General features: G+C 49.0%; 1 protein-coding gene across 2 annotated transcripts in view; it reads left to right on the top strand.

The window, feature by feature from the left end:
* The window catches only part of ZFAT (zinc finger and AT-hook domain containing), a 191,625-nt gene that overhangs the window by 109,699 nt on the left and 58,636 nt on the right, over nt 1-23,290 (top strand). For both annotated transcript variants that reach the window (XM_047074221.1, XM_047074220.1), the window contains one exon: nt 9,470-9,558. In XM_047074221.1, coding sequence (XP_046930177.1) covers nt 9,470-9,558 — 89 coding nt within the window. The remainder of the gene's footprint in view (nt 1-9,469; nt 9,559-23,290) is intronic.

The raw sequence follows: 23,290 nt of genomic DNA, 5'->3' as shown, positions 1-23,290 counted from the left end.
AGTGGCTTAAATCAACACAGATATATTACATGACAGTTGTGGGGCTCAGAAATCTAAAATCAAGTTGTCAGCAAGTAGCGGCTGCATTCTTTCTGGAGGCTGGAGGGGAGAATCTGTTTCTTTAGACTTTGCAGCTTCTAGAGTCTGTCGGTATCCTTTGGCTCATGAGCCCCTGCCTTCATGTTCAAGGGCAGCAGCAGAGCCCTGCCAATCTGTCTGTCCCTCTGCTTCCACAGTCATAGCTTCTCTGTGACCCTGACCCTCCTGCCTGTCTGCCATAGGGACCCTTGCGATTTCACTGAGCCCACCTGAATGGTACAGGATAATTGATCTCAAGATCCTTAACTGGGTCACATCTGCAAAATCCCTTTTGCCATGGAAGGTAATAGGCTCTGGGGATCGGGACCTGGATATGTTTGGGGGAGGGCATTACCTCCCACAGTGGGCTATGGGAAGATTACTTGGGTTCCTATTAAGTGTGTCAGCTCGTTCTAAATGTTGGGTAGATATACCTGTTCCCCTGGCGGTCAGTGTCCTCATATTCTCAGTAACTCTGGACACAGCATAGGGACGGCTGTTTGTAATGCTTAATCTGCACCATCTCTGTCATTTAGGAAAGATCACATTTCTCTTCTCTCAGATATTCTCTCATTAGGATGGCACGGTGCAATAGTTAATATTTAAAGAGTATCAGTGTTGAAAAAGGTAAAGTCAGTGTTCTGATAAATTTACTTATGCAAAATATCACCTTTCGCAGTAAGACTGGATAAACAGTCATAATCAGGTGTTTTCACCTTCATGCCTCTAGATATTACTACTAATAGTCTGGTTTGTAATATTTAAGTATTTTAGTGCCTCTTCAAGTTTGAGGGGCCCACATAAAATTTGATTAGGCAGCAGTGACTTAACAGGTATTTCAAGCAAAGTGCCTTAAATCGGAAGGAATTTTCCATCGCTTGTCTCCTTTGTGTGCCGATGGACTCCAAATGCCAGGAGACAGAGGGCATGGTCTTATTTTCACCCGATGGTTTAGATTTTTCTACCACTCCACCTCTCCCTGGTTTTCTATAGAGCTCTATTTAAAGTGACTAAGCAGCTGGAGCCATCCTCAGGGAAGCCCGTCAAACAGACGAGGGTGGAGTAAGAGACAAAGGAAGCTGACAGGTGCTGTGCCTGTAGTCTTTTCCTTTTTTTTTTTTTAAGCGTATTTTTCCAGTCTTACTGAGACGTAACTGACATGTAACACCGTATCGGTTTAAGGCGTACAACACGGATTTGGCGTGTTGTGTATATTGTGAAACGATTACCGCAGTAGTTCAGTTAATGTCGATCACATCACTTAGTTTTTTTGTTAGGATTCTTATTTTATTGGATGTATTTAACACACAGCCTTGTGTAAAATTAAGGTGTTCAGAGAGTTTGCTACATGGCTGTGATGTGTTGCCATTGTCGCAGTGTTTATCACATTGCATCGTTAAGTACAGTATTGTTTCTGTATCCGTCCTCTTGTGCATTAGCTCGCCGTGGCTTATTTAATCCTCACTGCAGGTTTGAACCCTTCAGCAACATCAGTCTCTATCCCCCTCTTCCCTTGCTAACCATCATTTTACTCTGTTTTTTTTTTTTTCTTTCAAGTTTGACAGTTTTAGATTCCTCATAGAAGTGCAGACAGTGCTTGCCTTTGTCCGTCTGACTTAGCTCACTTAGCATAATGCCCTCAGGGTCCGTCCATGTTGAAAGTGGCAAGATATTCTCCTTTCTCGCGGCTGAATAATATCCTGTTGTTTGTGTGTACCCCATCTTTATTATCCACTCACCCGTTGATCGCATTTGGCCCGTCTGTGCCTTGACTGCTGTGAATGATGCTCTGATGACCCAGATAGCTCTTGGAAATCCTGCTCATTCTTCCGGGTGTGTATGTTGGCTGCTAGATTGTAGATGGTTTAGTAGAGCCATCTTTAATTTCTTGCGGAGCCTCCATGTTGTTTTCCATAGTGGTTGAGCCAATTTATATTCCCACCAACAGGACACCAGCGTGCCCTTTCCCCCATACCCTCACCAGTGTGTGTTTTTTTATTTTAACGTTTATTTATTTTTGAGACAGAGAGAGACAGAGCATGAACGGGGGAGGGGCAGAGAGAGAGGGAGACACAGAATCGGAAGCAGGCTGCAGGCTCTGAGCCATCAGCCCAGAGCCCGACGCGGGGCTCGAACTCACGGACCGCGAGATCGTGACCTGAGCCGAAGTCGGACGCTGAACCGACTGAGCCACCCAGGCGCCCCCTCACCAGTGTGTTTTCTAGGTGCTGGTCACCTGGCAGGGGCGACATCCATCCTGGAGTGAGCCCCCCACCCCAGCTGCCAGCAAGTGCGGGGTAACTGCTGCTCCCCTCTACTTGGGAGAGCCTCCTACTTGAGCACGGGGTGCACAGCCAGGCAGCCGTTCCACCGGCTGTCCTGCCCTCTGTCTTGCATGTTCATCTTTCCCCCACAGCAGAAAGGACTTCGGCCGGAGGGCACTCCCGGATCCCTTGGGGCTGGGGGATCTCGCTTTGCCTAACGCAAGGCGAGAATGGATTTCTGTTCCTTCCTTCCCCCTCCCTACCGCTAAATCCTGTCCCCTCTGTCCTTACATGACACGCTGAGTAAGGCCTGAGTAAAGGGCAGCTCCTAGGATCACTGGACACCAGACCCTGTGCTTTCCTTTACTGTCCGGTGGCACTTGAGTTCTGTCCACGTCCTGTCACCAGGCCCAGCCAGCGCCCCCCAGGTCAGTGGTCAGCTTTGTTCCATCAGCCAGTCGGCCGTGGATTGCCGGCTGAGGAGCTCGTGTTAGGAGACTCCTCCTAATAGAAACCCAGAGGGCTGAACAGAAGCAGTGGAGGTGACGTTTGTACCCCCACGCTCCCATCTTTGAAGGGGAGTTGTACCAGATCGCACCTTCTGAGGGAAATGGGAGCCGGTGGTAAAACGTCGTGCTTCCAGAGCGAGCTGTGGGGTCTGCAGAGGAAACCTCCCGCCAGCCCGGTGCTCACAAAGATGCCAAACCGAAGGTCACGGGGTGAGTCGTGCTGACGGTGTCTTTTTTCTTACCCCCTGCAGCGGCCGCCAGCATCATCCACAGACGGTCCTGCTGCCCTCAGACTTCATCTTTGAGCCGCCCGACACATCTTTTCTCTCTTTCTTGAATTCATCTGGTGCCCGTTCCCAAGTCCCTCCTGGGGGAAGTACCCTATTTTGTTCTTGTTGTGGTGCTTTTTTTTCCCCCCTTAACTTTTTAAAACTAAGGTACGATACCCGTGCACAAAAGTGCGTGCTTCGTAAGGGTACCGCGCACTGGGCTCTCGCAGGCGGCTCGGCCAAGTGACCACATCCCAGGATAAGACCCAGGACGTCGCCAGTCCCTCAGAAGTCCTCTGCCCTCCCCCGCGGCCATCCCCTGCTTCCTCCTCAAGTAGCAGCCGGCCGCACTTGTGACTCTGTGCTGGATCTGGCCGGTCCTTGAACTTTGTGTGAACTAGTTCATTTAATACGTGCGCTTTCGTGTCTGGCTTCTTCCCTTCAACATTATTTGTGAGGTTCATCTGGGTTGTTGGGATTTCGACCTTTAACATCTGGGCCTCTGGGTCAAATAGGAAGGAACTCCTGCGTAGCTGAGATTCTAAGTTCCGTAGACTGTAACTTTGCCCCTGCGGTTTCCCCCTTTCCGCTGTGGTATTTGTTCTTGTCGGGAAGCCGGGCAAGCCCTCCTCCTGAGTGTTTCTCCAGAAGGTGGTAGGACTCCGCTTTCTTGTGCCCTCCTCGTTGACAGGACTTGGCTCAGAATGACTTTTGACTGTTTACAGAAGTTAAATGCCGCCTCAGCAGACAAGAAGTGGCCTGGGATTATTCGCCAAATTAGGCCACTGCCTTTTTCAGCCCAGCAGGGCCCGGGTGATGTTTCAAAAGACAGCGAACTCTCTAGAACTGCAGGTTCGGAACCGCCGATGCCGTAAAGGTTCCACGTCGAAAGGTCTGTCTTCTGAAATCGTGTGTCACAGTTGATGGCCTTTCAGAGATGGCTGATAATTTATCCGAAATGCTCTTCCGTCGTACAGCAGACATGAAAACAACAGCCCCAAAGATCTGGCCCTTTCCTGCACGTGTGCTCAGAATTCAGTCACCTCATAAATAAATTACTCTTTTAAAAATTCTTTTCCGATCATTTCTCACATTCTTATGGAACATAGTTGGTACAGTATAAACACCGTGCTTATGGCTTTAAATTTAATAATTGTAATTATTGTTTGTAGCTGCAGAGTCCACGAATGGCACAGTGAGGGGGTGTGTGATGTCCCAGGAAGGTGGTGGGTGATCCGTGAGCGGCATAACCAGTCCCTTGTTTTTGGACAGGGCAGCATTTTCCGCTTTCTCCCCACTAGAACTTAGGTGGCAAGAAACCCTTTCTCGCATGTGAACTTTTCCTTCTTTTGACCTAATTCCTTAAGACTCATTTCTGGGAACAGGATGGCTGTTGTGTCTCGGGTGTTTTAACGGTGCATCACGCTGCCCACTTAATGCTTTCAAAGCGTTGTGCCAGAAATAAGGCAGTGTTCTGGCTCAGCCCTCCCAGGCTAGTTCCCCATGTTGTTGGAAATGGTCCGTTTCTTGGATTAATGTGTGTCAGATCTTACCACGTTACTGTAATTTTCAATTATTTGCTAACCCAGAATTGAACAGGTAAATTGGAGGATTAAATGGATGGAGTCAGGTGATCTGCAGGAAGCGTTTAGAACGTTGGCTGGTTCGTGGTGCTACATGTAGGTGCTTGATATTAGTGGGCCTTCCTTTGATAAATGAAATGAGGTAATCCTCTCTTGATGAATTGTTTGCTCACGTCCTGTTTTCATCTGTTTGCTTTCTGGAGTCTTGGCGTTTTAGATTCCTGCATTCACTGATTTCATTCGACAGCCACGTTTGTTGGGACTCTACCGGTTGCACTCGAGGTCGCTGAAGCGGAAAAGGGGCCTTTGTTATAATGGTACCAAGGGATCTTGTAGAGACTGAGGTCTCTGCGTGTTTGGTGACTTCTTCCCAGAACTGACTTCACCTCCTCCTCATGTGGTTTGGTCCGGCTCATCTTCCTGGCTTAGCTTGACTGTCACTTGCTCACAGAAGCCTGTTTTCATTCCGTTCCATTCCATTTCGTGGTGTCTGTTGTGGGGAGAGAGGGACCATGGCTGAGCTGACACCCTGTTGGGGCTTTGTTGTAACTCGCTGCTGGCCCTACGGCCAGGATGTGCTCACTGCCACACCGTCCCTGTCCTCAAAGTACCCACAACCGGCGAGGGGGCCAGCAGACCAGCCAGACCAGCCAGAGAAGGTTCGATGAGCCACTGGGATGCAGCAGTGGACGATACAAGAACAACGGACAGAAGCTGAAAGGTCATGAAGCTGTCATGAAGCGACATGAATAAACGAGATATGGCGTAGTACGATCGAGATGTGAAAATAGCAGCCCAGTGCCTGAGTCCATCCTCGGAGTGGGCAGGGGTTACCTCCCCATGCTTCTAATGAAGCCACCGAGTGGCAGAGAAGAAAGAGCCCAGGGTCACACAGGGCGAGCTGGGCAGAGCCAGAAAGAATGTTCTTGCCTTCCACTGACCCTTCTTGGGCACCCCTTTCTAACGGGCCACCATCCTGTGCCATGGCCTTTATGGTGCAGACATGTCCGTTGCTGTTACAAATTCTGTTCCTTTTGGGGAATCTGTGTCCTGCCCGCATTAGCTGAAGGATTGTTATGTGGCTCTAAATGGGGTCCTTGGGATCCAAATCCGGGCTGGGAGATGACTCCTGTCTGCTCCGAGGATGGACTCGGGCGCTGGGTGGCAAACGCCTGAAAAGCCGCCCCGAAGAGATGAGTCTGAGGGTCCACGCAGGCGGCCGGCAGCAGGCCCTGCCCCACCTCGGCCGCTCGGGACGGCCGTTCCAGAGCGACTCTGGTCCTATCACTTTGGCCTCACCGGCGTTCTCTGGGACAATCCGGGGATAGGTCTGATAACCCGGCAAGTTGCTCAGATTCTCGATCCCAGTTCTTCATCCCGGAGAGAGGTTAGCACTGCCTGCCTCCCCAGGTTTTGGGGTGCCCGGCTGAGATCACAGACATCAAGTCCCAGCACAGCTGCTGATGGACAGTAGCCCAGTGGGTAGAGCTTGCCAGTACTCGTGGGAAGAACGGATTAACGTCTTACGCAAGCAACCTCTTTCTTTCTGTGTCATCAGTCTTTTCTTTTCCTGGGCTGTGGTGTGAGCCCGATACAGCCATCTCACCGCCGGCCCTTCGAGGTCACTCTAGCCTCGGGTAAATACTACGTTTTCCGGCCGACTCTCCCTGCAGCTCTCAGGAGTATCTTGACCGAAAACAAGATAGTCTCAAAGCATTGCTCTTTTATGATTAGCCATGGATCTACACTGCATTATTTTAATTAGGCAGCAAAAGATTATGTCAAGTGCTCTCCCAGGCCTGTGGATCGGGGTGTGAGGGACTGCTAAAACACTCGTCGTAACTGCTTCCCAGACTCTGAGACTTCTGTAGGGCTGGCTTGAGGAGCCACCTTCTTCCTTGTCTCTCGCAGAGCCCTGGGAGTATATCCATAAAAGGCTGATTCTTGATTCCAAGTGAGGTGATTATTCCATTTATTCACTGCAGAGCATCTTTTTAGCACTTAATCTTTTACTCTTGGAGCCAAGTGTATTGGTAATGAGCGAAAATATTTATCACTTTGGAGAATGGCTGTATCATCTTACCTCCCGCTTCTGTGGCAGTGGCGAACCCGGCACCATTTTGCTCAGGCTGCCTGAGCACAATAATGATGCATTTATGTGAGTCACGAGTCCGCGTGGAAGGATGTGTGGCTGAGGTTCTATCCAAGGTGTGTAGAAATGGGCGTCTCTGTGTTTGAAAAAAGATGATGCTATATTTAAGAACAAGTAGCCATTGGTCTCTGATTATGACTTGTCTGCCTTTCATGTGGCAAGGTTTTCCCCACACTGAGGACTTGCAACATTAGCGGAATCTAGAATTTGAGGTGCGTTCCCCTGGAATGAGGTTGTAATTATATTCACCTGTTTATAGTATTGTTTCCTTTTGCCATTTCTGCCGTGTTGCTCACGTAAGATACACAAAATTTCCTTTTTGTTCCTTGTCCAGTTCAGTAAAACGCACAGAATATGTTTGCTGTGTGCCGTGCACTCAGGTCCTGGGGGTGCCGGGATGGAGAAGACACGGTCCCTGGGGGCAGCCAAGGCAGCCCCAGGTTTGTGGCCAGGCAGTGCCGATGCACAGAGTCGGGCACGGACAGGAGCATGTGGATGTGGAGAGGGTGTGTGGGAGAAGGAGGCGGGGAGCTCACCCCTAGCCCCGTTGCCAGAGACGTTGTTCAACTTGAGTTGTGAGTTACAGTGGAGAATGGCCAGATGCCGAGAGGCAGTGCACCCCAGGCACGGAAATCGTTAGCAAAGGCTCGGCAGAACATTGCCAGAACAGAAAGACTTCCTAACATGCAGGGTGGAAGTCAGAGAGAAGGGTCAGGTCTGGGAAGTCGGTTCGGTTCTGTGGGGTCTTCTGGGCCGCGGTCTGAAACTTCAAATTTGTTCTGCCTGTTGGAGTCATTGGTGGGTATGCAGGAAGGGCTGTGGGAGAGCTTATGTGCGAGATCATCTGGATGGATGACGGACGGAGGGAGGAGGAGGAGGGCTGGGTAGGTGGGGGGACGAGCGGTTAATTGATGGATAGCTGGATGGGTGGATGACAGATGGATGGGAGAGTTGCCTGAAGGCAAGGACACCGGGTTAGAGGCTTTTCCCTTGTTCAGGGAAGAAATGAGGAGGGCCTCCACCAGCGTGGAGGTATCGCAACAGAGAAATAGGAATATTTAGGAGGTGAGATCAGGGCTGAAAAACTGAGGTGAGCGCAGCTGGGGTCACGGAGATGTTGCGGAAGGCTATCAGGTCTCTGACTTAGTGATCGGTGTGGGGGGTGGGGTGACGGCGAGGAACTACGGGGGCTGGAGATAGGACCCAGTTGATGGGGAAGAGAATACGTCCAGTTTAGCACCTTTGGGTCAGCTAAGCAGTAGTCCAGCAGACAGTTGGTTACTCAGGTCTCAAGATCGGGGAAGGGTCGAAGACGCAGAAGAATGAAAAAGTCAGAGTGGAAGGTACAGATTTTGGCATTAAAGGTTTGCAGAAGTCCACAGGGGAAGGTTATACGCAGGGACGCTTGTAGCAGGAGAAGAGTGGAGCGAGCGTGGGCCAGAGCGTTGTTGTGGAATGCGGGTGTGTAAAAGGCGTGGTTGGGAGAGAATGCCTCGCCGACACCGAGGATGCTGGCCTGTTAGCAGAGTCCAGTCTGATGGACTGAGACCCGCCACTGGCTGGGCATCACGGGTTTTCCTTGGTGAGAACGGCTTTCCGGTGACTGGTGCCATGAGGCGTTTTCACTTGGTTTGAGAGAGCATCGGACGGGAGGCTGCAGGCTGCAGGGGGAGGGAACCCTCACCTGGCTCGTCTGAGAAGGAGAGAAGCGCCGGGCCTCTGGGAGGGGCCAGTGGCTCTGTGCTACCACGTGGCGTGGCTGTGCTCCTGGCTCCCCGATGGGCTCGTGCCCTTAGAAACTGCTGGGTGAGCAACTGACCGCTACCAGAAGTAGGTCAGGTTTATATTGGGTCGTGCGTCTGTGCCACTGTTTTTACTTCTGCTAACCAGGGGTAAAAAAAGTTAGTGTGCCCTTATATCCATTCATTTGTCTTCACAAATAAATTGTGGGCTGGTTCATCCCAGTAACGAATGCCTGCGTATCGCCCAAAGAGCAGTGTTTTCTGCTTCTGTGCAGTTTCTTTCTAGCATCCCCCCAGACCTGCCTTTCATGTCCCCACCAAGGTAGGGGTTCCAGACACATGTCTTGCTGCCTTGCTCAGGGGCTCTGCATTCTCCTGGCTCTTGGGGACGGTGCGACGCTCTCGGTCACGTGCCACAGGCCCTCGGTGCTCCGGCCTCACAGCCTCTCCGGGGCCAGTGCTTGCCCCACCGTAGACCTTGCGCTTTAGGTCCTGGAAGGAAGACCCAGCTATTCCGGTGTCCTGGGCACCCAGGGTCCCCACCTCTGTGCTCGCCGTGTGCACCTCTTTTCTCTAGTTGGCCGGACACACCTTAGACACCTTACCCTCCCTTTAGGAGCCTGCTCAGATGTCGTTGCTCGTGGGGTTCCCCCCCCCCCAGGCACGGCCGGCTGTTTTTCTCCCTCCACGGCCAGCCCCTTTGTGTTGCCACTTGTGTGGACAGAGTGTGCTGTGCTGCCTTGTGTCTGTGCACGTGCAGGCTGTCCCCCCGGAGGTTCTGGACTACCCACACGGCAAGGGGCATCCTCGCGCACCTGGTTCCGTGCCCGGCCCTTGACGCACTCGCTCACCTTGTCCTCCCTTGTTTCCAGGGAAGCAGTTCAAGTGCACGGTGTGTGACTACACGGCAGCCCAGAAGCCCCAGCTGCTGCGGCACATGGAACAGCACGCCTCCTTCAAGGTGAGAGGACTCGGCACGTGGGGCCCGTGCTCACGCTGTGAGTACGTCGCGCGGCAGAGTGGAGAAGTCACTCCTTGGGGGGTTCCCCTCGCTCCCGGGCCCCCGTAGCTCGTACATGTGGAGCCTGGGGCAGAAGTCGTGTCGTGGTGTGCTCCCCCTTCCAGAAGTGTGGCATTTCTCTGCCCCTTGGAGACCAGGTCCAGGGAGGGACTGCATGTGACGCTGCAAAGGCCGGGGAAGAGGCTGCTCTCACTGTGGAGACCCACAGCGCTTTAGAGGAGAGGATGTGAGCTGTAAGGAGGGCTGCTTCAGGTCCTGGCTGGCCTCCGGTGTGTCCCCGGCACAGCAGGTGTGACGATGCCCCCCCGGAGAGCTAGATTTGGTGTCCGTGCGGTGCCCGGCGGGTCGCCGCGGCTCTGGAGCTCGTGGCGCTCGTGCTCGTTTCTTAGCTGTAGTTGAACTGTCTTTAACGTTCCCGCTGATTTCCACCTGGCCGCTGCTCGTGCCGCAGTTACGGCCACAAGAACCGCGGTCCGGTGAACTTGTCCCTTAGAGACTTCTGCTCAGCACTGGCAACTCAACCTGAAAACCGCTGCCGCTCCCACATGTACGCATGGTGATGGAAAACAGGGTGCCCTGAAATGTTTGTGGAGACTGTGCACCCCGAAACCCGGAGAACGTAGCACGTGGGAGGGGCTGTGGGCCGCCACACCGGCAGGCTGCGTTTACTGAGCCTCTACTGTATGCCTACGCTCTGCATCAGCTCGCACCTCCCCGACAGAGGACACTATCATCCCTGTTTGATAGAACCCCAGAGAGGGTACGCAGTCACCTGTCAGGCTCGTCTGCCGTGCCCGTATCTACAGATGTCAGTCACTGTTGTCATACTGACCTACCTGTGTCATGACCGCTCTGAGGGGATGAGGACCCGCCCCCTCCCCCTCCCTTTCACTGGCAAACTCTTCTGATGCTCAGAACAGTGCTGCGAGAGAGGAGTTCTCAGGATCTTGCCCCATTTAGTTAAGAAACCCAGTGGCTCAGAGGGGTTACGGGCTTTTGTGCATTAAACATCCAGGAAGCGAAGGAGCCAGAACTTGCACTTGGCCTCCGAGTCCAAGGCATGGGGTTCTCCCACCGTGTCTTCTCAGTAATTCTCTTCGGTGGGGGGGGCACACAGGAAACCGTGAGGGCGCCGCACCTGTTGCCTGCCTAGCTACTCTACTGTGGCCTCAGTGGACCTGTGTTTCACAGGCAGGACTGGCACGTCAACTTGTGGGGGTGGCAGGAGGTTCATGAGCGTCCTGCAGATTTTGAACAGGATTAAAGTGAAGAGTGTCATCTCAGGTTTCACAGCCGCAGATGTGTTTCTCTGGGGGACCCTGGGCTGTCGTAGACAGCGCAGTTTGGGTGCTGGGAACAGATCGCTGGGGTGGCCCTCGCTCTGTAGACAAGAAAGTTGGACCAGGCAAGGTTGTTTACCGTCCTCACTCTCCCAGGATTCGAACCAGATTTTTCATTTGTTCCTTGGTTCTCAGTGCGGAACCTTTTCCTTCACCAACCAGGTGCAGCTGGACGGTCTCTGTGCCCTGGAATCCTCACTGCTTTCTTTCTCAGCTTTGTAGCGTCTTTGGCTTGTGTGCAGAGGAAGTGGACTTGAGGATCGTTTGAGCTCAGGTGTCCCTTCCTATGTAGTTCTCAACTGTGTCCGGCTGTCACACAGCTACCATGCGCTGCTGGGACCTCGGGAGTCACGGGGCCAAGCTGGCCTTGGGGTCAACTCCGGTTCCTACGGGCTTCCTGGGGCTTCAGGTGCCCTGCCCCCGCTGGAGCGAGAACCGCTCAGACCTTGGCCTCTCTCCTCCTCCGGGCTGGGTTCTCTCGTGTTTCTCACGAGACTGGGACTGACAAAGCAAAACGAAGCTGGTTCCCGCCAACCACCCTTATTCACGCTGACAGGTTATCACCCTTCCCTTTGGTCGCTATCATAGTTTTCTGTCACTGCTCTAACCAACACCTCCAACTTGGCAGCCGAACACCACCGGGCATTATCGTGCAGTTCCGAATTCCAGCACGGGTCTCACCGAACGGCCAGGTGACGGCAGGGCCGCGTTCTTTTGGAAGGCTCTCGGAGAAAATCCATCCCCATGCCTTTTCTGGCTTCTGGAGGCCACCTGCACTCCTCGGCTCCTGGCCTCAGCCCTCCATCTTGAAAGCCAGCAACACAGCATCCCACCTCTGCTCTGACTCTCTTCTGCCTCCCTTCCGCCTTTCACCTGTGAGGACCTTTCACCTGTGGGCCCACGTGGATGGCCCAGGAGAAGGTCTGTACCTTAAGGTCAGATGATTAACAGCCTCAGCCCTACCTGTGGTCTTAACTTCTCTTTGTCATGCAAGCTTCCAGACATCAGGACTTGGACATCTTTGCGGAGGCATTATTCCCCCTGCTGTATCCTGCCCCGCCCTGCTCTGTTTTCTTCCTTTCGCATCTGCTCCCTGGCAGATTTCTATCAAAATCCAAAAATACACAGTATGTGTGGTCGCACACTCCCTCTGCCTACCAGTGGCAAACATTACTAAGAAATCAGGCCCCTCTGTTTTATCAGTCCTCGATGGGGCCTCAAAGCCTTTGTGCAGACACTACTAATCTATTGCAGTTGACTTTCAAAAGGAAACCAATTTGGTTTTCTAGATCTAGATGTATAATTTGCAATATATAATTTGTGTCAGGAAACACTGTAATAAGGGCAAACTCTTGAATTGCCTTTTAAAATTGCATGTTGTTATTTATTTATTTTAAGAATAATATGTGTTCACTAAATAAGATTTGGAAAGTGCTTTTCGTTCCCTTTCTTTGTAGAATTTTTGGATATATTAATTTTTTTAGACGTAATTGAGGTCTCACTGTAAATGAGCATTTTTGGGTGGAGATTAAAACATCAGCTTTGCCGCCGATAAAGCTCTGTTAGAGAATGCAGCTTAAATGAGTGGCCAGATGGTTTGCTAAGAATACTTTGCGTTTGAGTTAGAATAGCCTCCCAGTCGAAGGCAGGGCTGGAGAGCCTGCCTGATTAGGACATTATAAATATTGCCTTTTTTAAATTATCCCTTCATAGGCATTTTCCCATTTTATGAAAATATACTTACTGTAAAACTACTTTTAACGGCTGCTTAAGGATGAGTGTCACAGTTTAATTACCCATTCCCCTTGTAACTGGACAGTTTGGTTGTTTCCAGTTTTTGCCATTAAAAGTAACTCCACGATGGACGTCTTCATGCCGAAAGCATTTCCAGGTCATCGTGATATCGAAAGGACTGTAAAACATGGCACGAAGCCCATCAGACCACTGAGAATTCACAGGCAGCCAGGGTGTTACGTGTGCTTCTTACAGCTGTAATTAAAATGCGTTCCCGGGGGTGGAACCGACACTGTGAGTCCTAAGCACTTGCCCAGGAAGATGCCTGGACTGGGGTGGGGCTGCCACGGAGCCTGGGGCCTCCAAACAAAATGGGCTCGTTCCCTCCCTCTAGCTGCTCAACTCTTTGCTTCCTTGCAAATAAATAAGCCAGCATGCTGCCCAGTAAGGCGATGCGATCACGGGCCGGACTCCCCTCATTCAGTTTTCTCTCTCTCCGTTGGACTGTTGAGAGAAATGTTCTCAATGATGGGGCTAGGTGACCCAGTGGTGATCTCCTTACACGTGATAAAAAGTGACTTTATTTCATTTAAAAAGTTTTATTTTAAAATTATTTATTTATTTACTTTTAATTTTATTTTAGAGAGAGAGTAGGGGAGAGGGGCAGAGGGAGAGAGAGACAGAGAGAGATAGAGACACAGAGAGGGAGACAGAGAGAGAGAGAGAGAGAGTATCTCAGGTAGGCTCCACACTCAGTGGCGAGCCTGACGCAGGGCTTGATCCCACGACCCTGGGATCGTGACCTGAGCTGAAATCAAGAATCGGATGCTCAACTGACTGAGCCACCCAGGCGCTCCTAAAATAACTTTAGACTCCCCTAAAGTCTGGCGGATTTCCCAGGTACCTATCCCTGCCTCTTCCCTCGATGATAATGTCTTCTTTAACCATAGACTGCTGTCAAAACTGGGAAATGGACTTTGGTATCCTACTATAAACTAAACTGCAGGCCTCAGTTGGATTTTACCAGTCTTCTTTCTTTCTTAATTAATAAAGTATTTGTAAAGTAGTGTTAGATTCACAGCACCATTGAGAGGAAAGTACAGAGAGTTCCCATATACCGTCTGGCCCTGCTCCCCACATAGAGCCTCCCCCATTTCCAACATCCCCACCAGACTGGTACACTTGTCACAGTGGATGAATCTATAGTGATACATCATGCTCACTCAAGGCCATACTCTACATTAAGGCTCAGCGTTGGTGTTCTCTTTCGGTTTTGACTGATGTATCATGACACGTATCCACCATTAAGGTTCTCATGCAGAGTGATCTCGCTGCGTTGAAAGTCCTCTGTGCTCTTCCCGTTCATCCCTCCCTCTCCCTTCTGCCCTGGCAACCACGAACTCTTTTACTGTCTCCGCAGCTTTGCCTATTCCGGAATGTCCTAGAGTTGGAATCATACAGTCTGTAGCCTTTTCAGACTGGCTTTTTCACTCAGTAATATACATTGAAGGTTTCTCCATATCTTTTCATGACTTGAGAGTTCATTTCTTTTTAGCGCTGAGTAATATTCCATTATCTGGACGGGCCACAGTTCATTTACCCACTCATCTACTGAAGAACATCTTGGTTGCTTCTAAGTTTTGGCAGTTATGAATAGAACTGCTTAAACAGTGTGTGCAGACATAATTTCCTAACTCCTTTAGGTAAATACTAAGGGCTGTGATTGCTGGATCGTGTGGTAGGAGTATGTTTAGCTCTGCGAGAAACGGCCACACTGTCCTCCAAAGTGACTGTACCGTTTTGCATCCCCTCTAACAGTGCGTGAGAGTTCCTGTTGCTCCACATCTTTACCAGCATTTGGTGTTGTCAGTGTTCTGGACTTGGGCCACTCTGACAGCTGTGAGGTGTATCACCTCAGTCTTGCTTTAATTTGTATTTCCCTGATGACATACACCGTGGTGCATCTTCCCTGTGCTTGCTCGTCATCTGTTTATCTGCTTTAGCGATGGGTCTGTTCAGGCTTTTCCCTCATTTTTTACTCGGGTTGTTCATTTTCTTATTGCCAAGTTGTAAGAGTTTATGTACTTTGGAAAATAGTCCTTTATCAGATACATCTTTGCAAATATTTTCTCTTAGTCTGCAGCTCATCTCTTCATTCTGTTGAATAACTTTATTTTTAAATAAAGTTTTACCTTTTCGTTTAAAGGGATACTTATTTAAAGAGGATGCTTGTTTTTGCTAGCCCTGTATGTGTCATTATGTGCTGCACTTGAGAGTTACATGCTGGCATTCATGGAGCCTCTGAAATTGGGTTGTAATTACTGATTCTAAAAAGCAGAGTTGTGCTATTTTCTTTCCTGTTGTGAGAGATGTTGAGGTTGGGGTGGAGGTGCTGATGAGGGAGGGAGGGAGGAGGGAGGGAGAGAGAGAGAGAGAGGGAGGGAGGGAGAGAGAGGGAGGAGAGACAGGAGACGGAGGAGGAAGGAAATGGCTAGATGAGTGTCAGAGGAAAGGTAGGCTGGGGCTTGCATCACAACCCTGTATAAAAATGGTGCCACAGAGCCACTATTTTAGCTGGTTTGGGGTCACTCTTCCCTCCCTGGCTTGTTTGCTATCCTAGTTGACTCACCCATTCATTCTAGGAAATTATTCCTGATTTTTCTCAGTGCACTTGTTAGCTATCAAAGCCAGAGAATGGTTCTTGAAGGTAGTATTTTTCCAAACCCAAGAAGGAAAATATTGATTGAGCACCTGGAGTTCTTTTTTTTTTTTAATTTTTTTTTTTTAAGTTTATTTTTGAGAGACAGAGAGTGACAAAGAATGAGCAGGGGAGGGACACAGAGAGAGGGAGACACAGACTCTGAAGCAGGCTCCAGGCTCTGAGCTGTCAGCACGGAGCCCGAGGCGGGGCTCGAACTCACGGACCGCGAGATCATGACCTGAGCTGAAGTCAGACGCCCAACCGACTGAGCCACCCAGGTGCCCCGAGCACCTGGAGTTCTAATGATAATTGGCTTTATAATGTTTGTCTTACTTGTATCAGTGATTGTCTCATATTAAAAATAAACTGCTCCAGGAAGCCCAGTTGAAAAATAGGTAAAGAGAACAGGTCAAATAGCTCTTGGGTATGTGATAAGGTGTCTAACATCACTGATAATAAAAAAAATAATAATAAAGTGAAAGCATACTAAGATACCATCGATTTGCTTATCAGATGAGTATACATTCCCAGGTTTGATAGCGGAGTCTGTTGGTAAGGCCGTGAGGAGAGAGCCTTTCTCATGCCTTGCCATTGGGGCTGTAAAGGGTCCCAGCTGCAGGTGGCGTAAGCTGTTGGCTTGCCTCTTGTAAGAAGTGATCTGATCCTACGGATGCACTTGCTGATGTCCCGAAATGATGACTGTGTGGTATTATTCATTGAAGATAAGTGAAATGTTTGTGGATAGAGTAAGACTTAAATAAACAGGGGGCACATCCAAACAACAGAATGCTGCACAGCTACAAAAACAGTATAAGGAGGCCCTTGACTTCCTTCCCTGGAAAGATATTATATAACAAAGTAGAAAAAGCAAGCTTTAGAACGACATAGTAATGCTGCCTTTGAGGTAAGAAAGGGCAAAGATGTATTTGTATTTATTTATGTCTACCTTAAAGCTTCTTAAGGCTTATGCACAAAATAAGGAAACTGTGCGGTTGGGTAGGGAGGGCTGGGACTGGGTAGATGGGAGGCCGAGGCTCGAGGTGGGACTTTTCCCTGTGTGTAACATTTGAACTGGGTGAACTGAATGTTTTGCCTGTTCAGTAAATTTAAGTAAGAAGCAAACCTTTAAATAAAAATGATCTTTTAGAAACGACCCAATGTCAAAGCAGAATGGTAACCCTGCTCGTCACCCTCACATTGTCTTGGGAAGGCGGTGACAGATTGCTCTTTGGTAGTGCATTGAGATTCTGTTTTGGTCTTGAAAATCTCCAAGAGCACTGAGGTATTGCAGAAAAACCCAGGATTTAGAACCAGACGGACTCAGGTTCAAATCCTGGCTGTGCCACTTACAGTCTGTTTAATTTAACTTCTCTGTATAATTCTGTTGTCTTAAAAGTGCTGACAGTAATATCTTTCCCTGGTGTTGGAGATGCTAAAAGTGATACTGTTTTATGAGTAGTGGGTATGGTGCATGGTGGATGATGAAATGTTGGATCTTTTCCCCTTCCCTGTCTTTATTTTTTTTTTTTTCAACGTTTATTTATTTTTGGGACAGAGAGACACAGAGCATGAACGGGGGAGGGGCAGAGAGAGAGGGAGACACAGAATCGGAAACAGGCTCCAGGCTCCGAGCCATCAGCCCAGAGCCTGACGCGGGGCTCGAACCCACGGACCGCGAGATCGTGACCTGGCTGAAGTCGGACGCTCAACCGGCTGCGCCACCCAGGCGCCCCTCCCCTTCCCTGTCTTTAAAAATGACCCCAGTTTCTAAAAAAAAACTATAAGCCAAACAACAACAACAAAACCCGGCCTGATCTTGGTTTATTTTCCTTTTAGTGAGCTTAAATTTATGCTTGCAAGTCATTTATTCTAAACATTTTCTAGGTATTATGTTTTCTTCATATGTATCTTTGGATGTTGATGTTGTTTCATTTCCATTGTTGTTATTTGTGGCTTTGGAGTGGCAGAGAAGGATTAAAATCTTGATGGCCGCTACTTACTAACTAGATGACCTCTCGGGATTTTGATCCCTTGCCTTCTAGGGCCACTGCCTCCTTATTTGGAAAATGGGAACAGTGATGTCATTATTTCGAAGGCTACTTTCAGAAGGAGGGGTTGATTTGAAGGAGGAGACCAGAATGGCTGTGTCCTCATGGCTTGGGGCAGACCTGGCCCATCAGCCCTGTGCTGGCCAGCACGAGGCGGGCGGGTGTTGCTGGAGGATCTCAGGCTTGCTCTTTTGTTAACGGCCACTTCCGGCCTCTGGCCACCCTTCCCACCAGATTAGTTCTTTACTCCGTATCATGACCACCTTGAGACCTTGACAAATGTGCAGGTAACGGTTTCCCAAGCCCAGGAGATAGTCTCACTGAGCCTGGAGGCCAGCAGGCATCCTCGAATGCAGTACATTTTCATGTGGTTGTGGTGCAGGGGGTCCATGGGCCATAATCCACCAGCCACCTCGCTGGCTTTTGAACTCGGAAGCAAACGTCCTGTCCGAATCTGCATATTTAAAGTGTGTTCCTGTAAATAGCGTATAGCTGGATCTTGGTTTGTGCCTGTGTGTGTGTGTGTGTGTGTGTGTGTGTGTGTGTGTGTGTGCGCGCGCGCGCGCGACCAGTCTGACAATTCCTGCCCTTTCGTTGGAGTGCTTAGTCCATTTACATTTAATGTTAAGTTTTGACGTATCTCACTTGAAAAGTGCCATCTTGGTATTTAGCTACAATTTATTTTCTTTTAAGCGGTTGCTAAACACATCATATTATGCATCTATATTGTAATACATTCTAGCTAGCTCCAGATACACTATTTCATGAACAGTGTAAGAAGCATGCAACACTGTAATTCGTATCATTTCCCTCCTACCTTTTGTGCTCTGGTAGTCATGTATGTTACTCCTACTTGTTATAAATTCCATACAGCTTTATCATTCTTTGCTTTATACAGTTATATTGAAAATATATATGTGGAAATATAATTTTAAAAATGTCTTATATTTCCTTATATATTTAGTTTTCTGGTGTTCTTTTAAATTTTTTAATGTTTTTATTTATTTTTGAGGAAGGGGAAGGCAAGGGGAGAGAGAGAGAGGGTGACACAGAATTTGAAGCAGGCTCCAGGTTCTGAGCTGTCAGCACCGAGCCTGACGCAGGGCTCGAACTCATGAACCGTGAGATCATGACCTGAGCTGAAGTCAGACGCTCAACCGACTGAGCCGCTCAGGCGCCCCTGGTGTTCTTTATTTTTTTATATATTTTCTTGCAGACCTAGACTTCCATCTGTCCTTTAGTTTGGAGTACTTCTAGCATTTTTTATATGCTTTTTTGCTGGAGTTAAATGATCTCAGCTTTTGTCTGTTTAGAAAATCTTCATGTTCATTTTTGAAGAATATTTTGATGACTGTAGATTTGTAGGGGGACATCACTCTAAAGATGTTGTTCTGTTATGTTTTGTCCTTCGCTATTTCTAATCCTTAGCATTTCTCCCCATATTTAATGGGCCCTTTTTTCTCTGGTTTTAAGACTTTCCTCTCTTCCTTTGGTTTTCATCATATTAACATCAGTAAGTTTAGGTATGGCTTCCTAGTGTTTACTTTGCTTGGGTTTGTTGAGGTTTGGATCTTGTGGATCGATATGGTTCATCAGTTTCAGACCATTCTCTTCTCAGACATTATCTCTTTATTATTACTTCCTCTCTATTTGTTTTCCCTCCTCCAGGATGATAACGCATCATGTATTAACCTGTTAGATATGTCACAGCATTCAAATGATCTCTCTCTCTTTTTAAATCTTCTTTTTGTGTTTTAGTTTATATGATTTCTTTCAGTCGTCGTCGTCGTCTTCTTCTTCTTCTTTCTTCTTTCTTCTTTCTTCTTTCTTCTTTCTTCTTTCTTCTTTCTTCTGAGATAGAGAGAATGTTAAGCAGGCTCCATGCCTAGCATCGAGCCTCTTTGGGGGCTTGATCTCATAACCATGAGACAAAATCAAGAGTTGGATACTTAACCGACTGAGCCACCCAGGTACCCCTCAGTGTATATGATCTCTACTGATCTTTTTTCAAGATTACTTATCCTTTTCCCAATACGTCAAATCTGCTCGATACTCAAACTAATTATTCATTTCTGTTTTTTTTTTTTAACTTCTAGAATTTTCATTTGGTTCTTATAGTTTTTGTATCTCTGCCAAGATTTATCAACTGGTCACACATGTTTTTCATTTGAGCCTTGAACACATTTGTCATCATTATTTAAACATTATTTCTAAAAATGTAAGTATCTGAGCTATCTGTGCATCAGTTTCTGTTGACTTTTTTTCTTGATTTGGGATCACATTCTCTTCTTTGCCTGTCTCATCATTTTCAAGTGAATGATAGGTTGTGAAACAGCATTAGAGACTGAGCTAAGTAATAATTGGCCTCTTTTCGCACCAGGACAGTAGTGTGGGGGGCTGTCCAGAAGACAGCTGACAGGCAGACCTCACTGCTGCCTGTGAAAGGTGTGCTCACAAGCTTGGCCCTTGTCTGGCATCTGGACCTTGGACATAGGAAGGTTTCCCATAAACCCTCATTGACAGGAGAAGTTTCCTGTGCCTAACCTGTCCAGATGGCATCGTGCACACCGAATATCTGCTTCCTTCTGGGAGTCTGGAGTGTTGGTATGTGCTAGGCAGAGAGTTGCCCATGTGATTAGTTCCCCATAAAACCCTGGCACGGAGCTTCTAATGAACTTACCGGGCTGGTCCCATTTCACACGTGTTGTGACAGCTCGTTGCAAGGGAATTTCGGCTGCCCTATGGGACTCTGCTGGGAGAAGACTCTTGGAAACTTATGCCTGGTTTCCCTTGGACTCGGCGTGCCTTTTCCCTTTGCAAATTTTGCTTTGCATCCTTTGGCTGTAAGGAATGATAGCAGTGAGTATCTGTATGCTGAGCCCTGTGAGCCCTCCTACCCAATCATGGAACGTGGGGGTGGTCTTGGGTCTCTCCTAGCACAGGAGTGAATAAATCTAGTCTGTCGCAGTTCCAGAGCCGGCTCTCCACTGTCGTCAGATGTTTTGGGAAAAGGATCGGGTCTTTCCTTTCAGCAAGGCTGGGCATCTGAGCACAGCGAGAGGCTCCAGGATTCGCTTTCTGTTTCACAGCACAGCTGCTGGCTTTCCAAACCATGTGGGCTCCCTATCAGCTTTACAGGCAGGCTGCCAGCTTTTCGAGGTGCTGGGATGATCCTGTTTCTCTCCAGCATTCTCCCTGGGGAAGCTCTCTCCCCTCTCTGCCCGGCCCAGCCTCGGGAGAGCCAGGGTGCCTGGTGAAGGCTTTTGCACTTTCGTAAGGGTGGTGCTGGACTTCCCCTCCCCTCGCCTGCTTTGGGCCAGGGGTCCTCGCTGCCATGTGTGAGACCCAGTCCCTGAGGGCTGGGGTGGGTTCTCTCCCTCCTCTCCTGCCCTGCTCCCTTGTTGTACCTGCTGAAGTTCCCCATTTCACAGGGAAGAGGTGAGTAGGTCACAGGGATGAGAGGAGCCACCGGGCTCTTCTCTCCTAGGCAGTGTCTGCTCACTTCTGGAATTTGGTTCACTTACGTCTCTTCGTGCCCTGACAGTCTGACGTTGTTTGCGTGGGAGCAACAGCCCCTTGTGGTTTTCGACACCCTGACTGGAAGCAGGAACGCCCCACCGTGTGATTGTGACAGTGCACAGAGCAGGTGCCCAGTAAACGTGGCTGTCGACTCCCTTCCCCACGCACCCTGGATGTGTGGGAATTTGCTGGAAGTCTGGAGCCAGGAGGGTGTGTGAGGCGGCCGACTGCTGCTGTCACGAGTAATCTAAGTGGAGTCACAGTCACCAGGAGCTCTGCCAGCTTCGGGCGAGGGTTTTCTCCACGCATCATCACTCACAAGTAGGCCTGGGGAGACCTCGGGGCTTCTCAGACCCTTGGCAGCGTGTCAGTGGGAGAAACAACGGCAGGCAGCTTCGGCACAAGCCCCTGCCTTGCAGCTTAAGCGATTTCTAGTTGGACTTTATGCATCATGGCTTTGTGGTCAGACGCTCTCAGAATCCAGACTTGCCACTTACTACCTGTGTGGCCTTGGGCAAGACACCTAACCTCTGCAGCTTCTTTTTTTTTTTTTTTAATTTTCTTTACTTTGAGAGAGAGAGAGAGAGAGAGAGAGAGACCGACCCAAGCAGGCTCTGTGCTCCCAGCGCAGAGCCTGATGCAGGGCTCAGACTCATGAACTGTGTGGTCATGACCTGAGCTGAAACCAAAAGTCGGATGCTTAACCGACTCAGCCACCCAGGCGCCCCTGTAACTTCCTGGTAACGTGGTGATGAGGCCGTGCCTCTTGTCACTTACAGGTTGTGAGTGCTAGTTGCAGGCTTCCTGGAGGGCTTGAGGCACTGTTCTCCAATGTTACTTCTGCCCAGACTCCGTCCCAGCTTTCTTCCTGTCTCTTTTCATCTGAAGATTGTGGTATGTGCACAGTGTCGTCCTCTTTATCATACTTTCGTTCAAGATTCTTGGTGCCTGTGATGTGTTCTGTTTGCCTAATTCAGTGTCCAGTTGCCTAATTCCCCTGATTCAGTACATTCCTTTATTTATTATTTACTCTTAAAACATTTTTTTTAATGTTTATTTATTTTTGAGAGGCAGGGAAGGGGCAGAGAGGGAGGGAGACGCAGAATCTGAAGCAGGCTCCAGGTTCTGAGCTGTCAGCACAGAGCCCGACGTGGGGCTCGAACCCACAAACTGTGAGATCATGACCTGAGCTGAAGTTGGACTCTCATCCGACTGAGCCACCCAGGCGCCCCTGGTACATTCCTTTAAAACACACTTGGCCACATGGATACCTCAGTTAGCACAGAGAACCTTTTAGCAGGTGCATTTCCCGAGTAGAGTTACTCATACGTTCCCCTTCTGGCAGAGTGAGCGTCTCTCCTGGATGGTGCTGCCCAGCACTGCCAGACCCGTCCAAGCTTTCACGGATCCTGACTTGCCCGAACGTGGGGCCCACCCACTTTTTGCATTACGCCGAGCCACGTCACGGGGCCCCCGTGCTAGAGGGAGCTTGTCCTTTGGGTCTTTGCTCTGTGTGGCTTCAAGTGCACCAAGGATTTCTGACTTCTGAAAAGCAAGTGAAACACTTGGTGCATGAATTTGCCAAGTCTGCAAAGAAAAAAAAATTAGTCTGAAATCAGCAGTTTTCACTATCTGCACAGTTTGGAAACTATTCAGTGTGACTTACTACTGACCCTTCCTTCTCACTTTAGACGCTCTCGTTCCTGAAACACGCCCTTGGGTAGTCTGACAAATGGCTGTGGTCATTCCTCTGCCCTGGCCTTCCGAAGGTGAGGGCTGGCCCTCTCTCCTGCGGCCATAGGACCTTCAGGCCTATACCAGTATGTTCTTTTAAACAGGAACCAGCCAGATCGTTATCTTGAAAAGACACTATTCAACTTCATCGATATTTGATAGGAATCTAAAGCCAGTTGAATCCTAAAAAAATTGTGTTCTGAAAAGCCTGAGGAAGGGCCGGTCTATTGTCAAATTGAAATCTGCATAACTAAGGTACTTTCACAAAACTCTTGAGGAGTAAGGAAGATTTCAAGGGCTGATATTGTTATCACTGATGAGCTTTCCCTCAGGATTCCTCGAGGAGGACATCACCTCACAATTTAACACACAGAGTTTAAAGAGACAGAGGAAGTTCAAAAAGTACTAAACTTCATCTGAATCTTTGGTGCAAAACCTGAAATGTTTACTCATTTCTTTTACAGTTTTTTTTTTAACATTTATTTATTATTGAGAGACAGAGAGACACAGGACGTGAGCAGAGCAGGGGCAGAGAGAGGGGGAGACACAGAATCCGAAGCAGTCTCCAGGCTCCGAGCTGTCAGCACAGAGCCGGA

The sequence above is a fragment of the Lynx rufus genome, unplaced genomic scaffold, assembly GCF_022079265.1.
Source record: "Lynx rufus isolate CCGP_SWC_20201006 ecotype Redwood Valley unplaced genomic scaffold, mLynRuf1.p SCAF_12, whole genome shotgun sequence".
Classification (NCBI taxonomy): domain Eukaryota; kingdom Metazoa; phylum Chordata; class Mammalia; order Carnivora; family Felidae; genus Lynx; species Lynx rufus.
The sequence above is the reverse complement of the archived record's forward strand: the minus strand, read 5'-3'. Positions and strand labels throughout refer to the sequence as shown.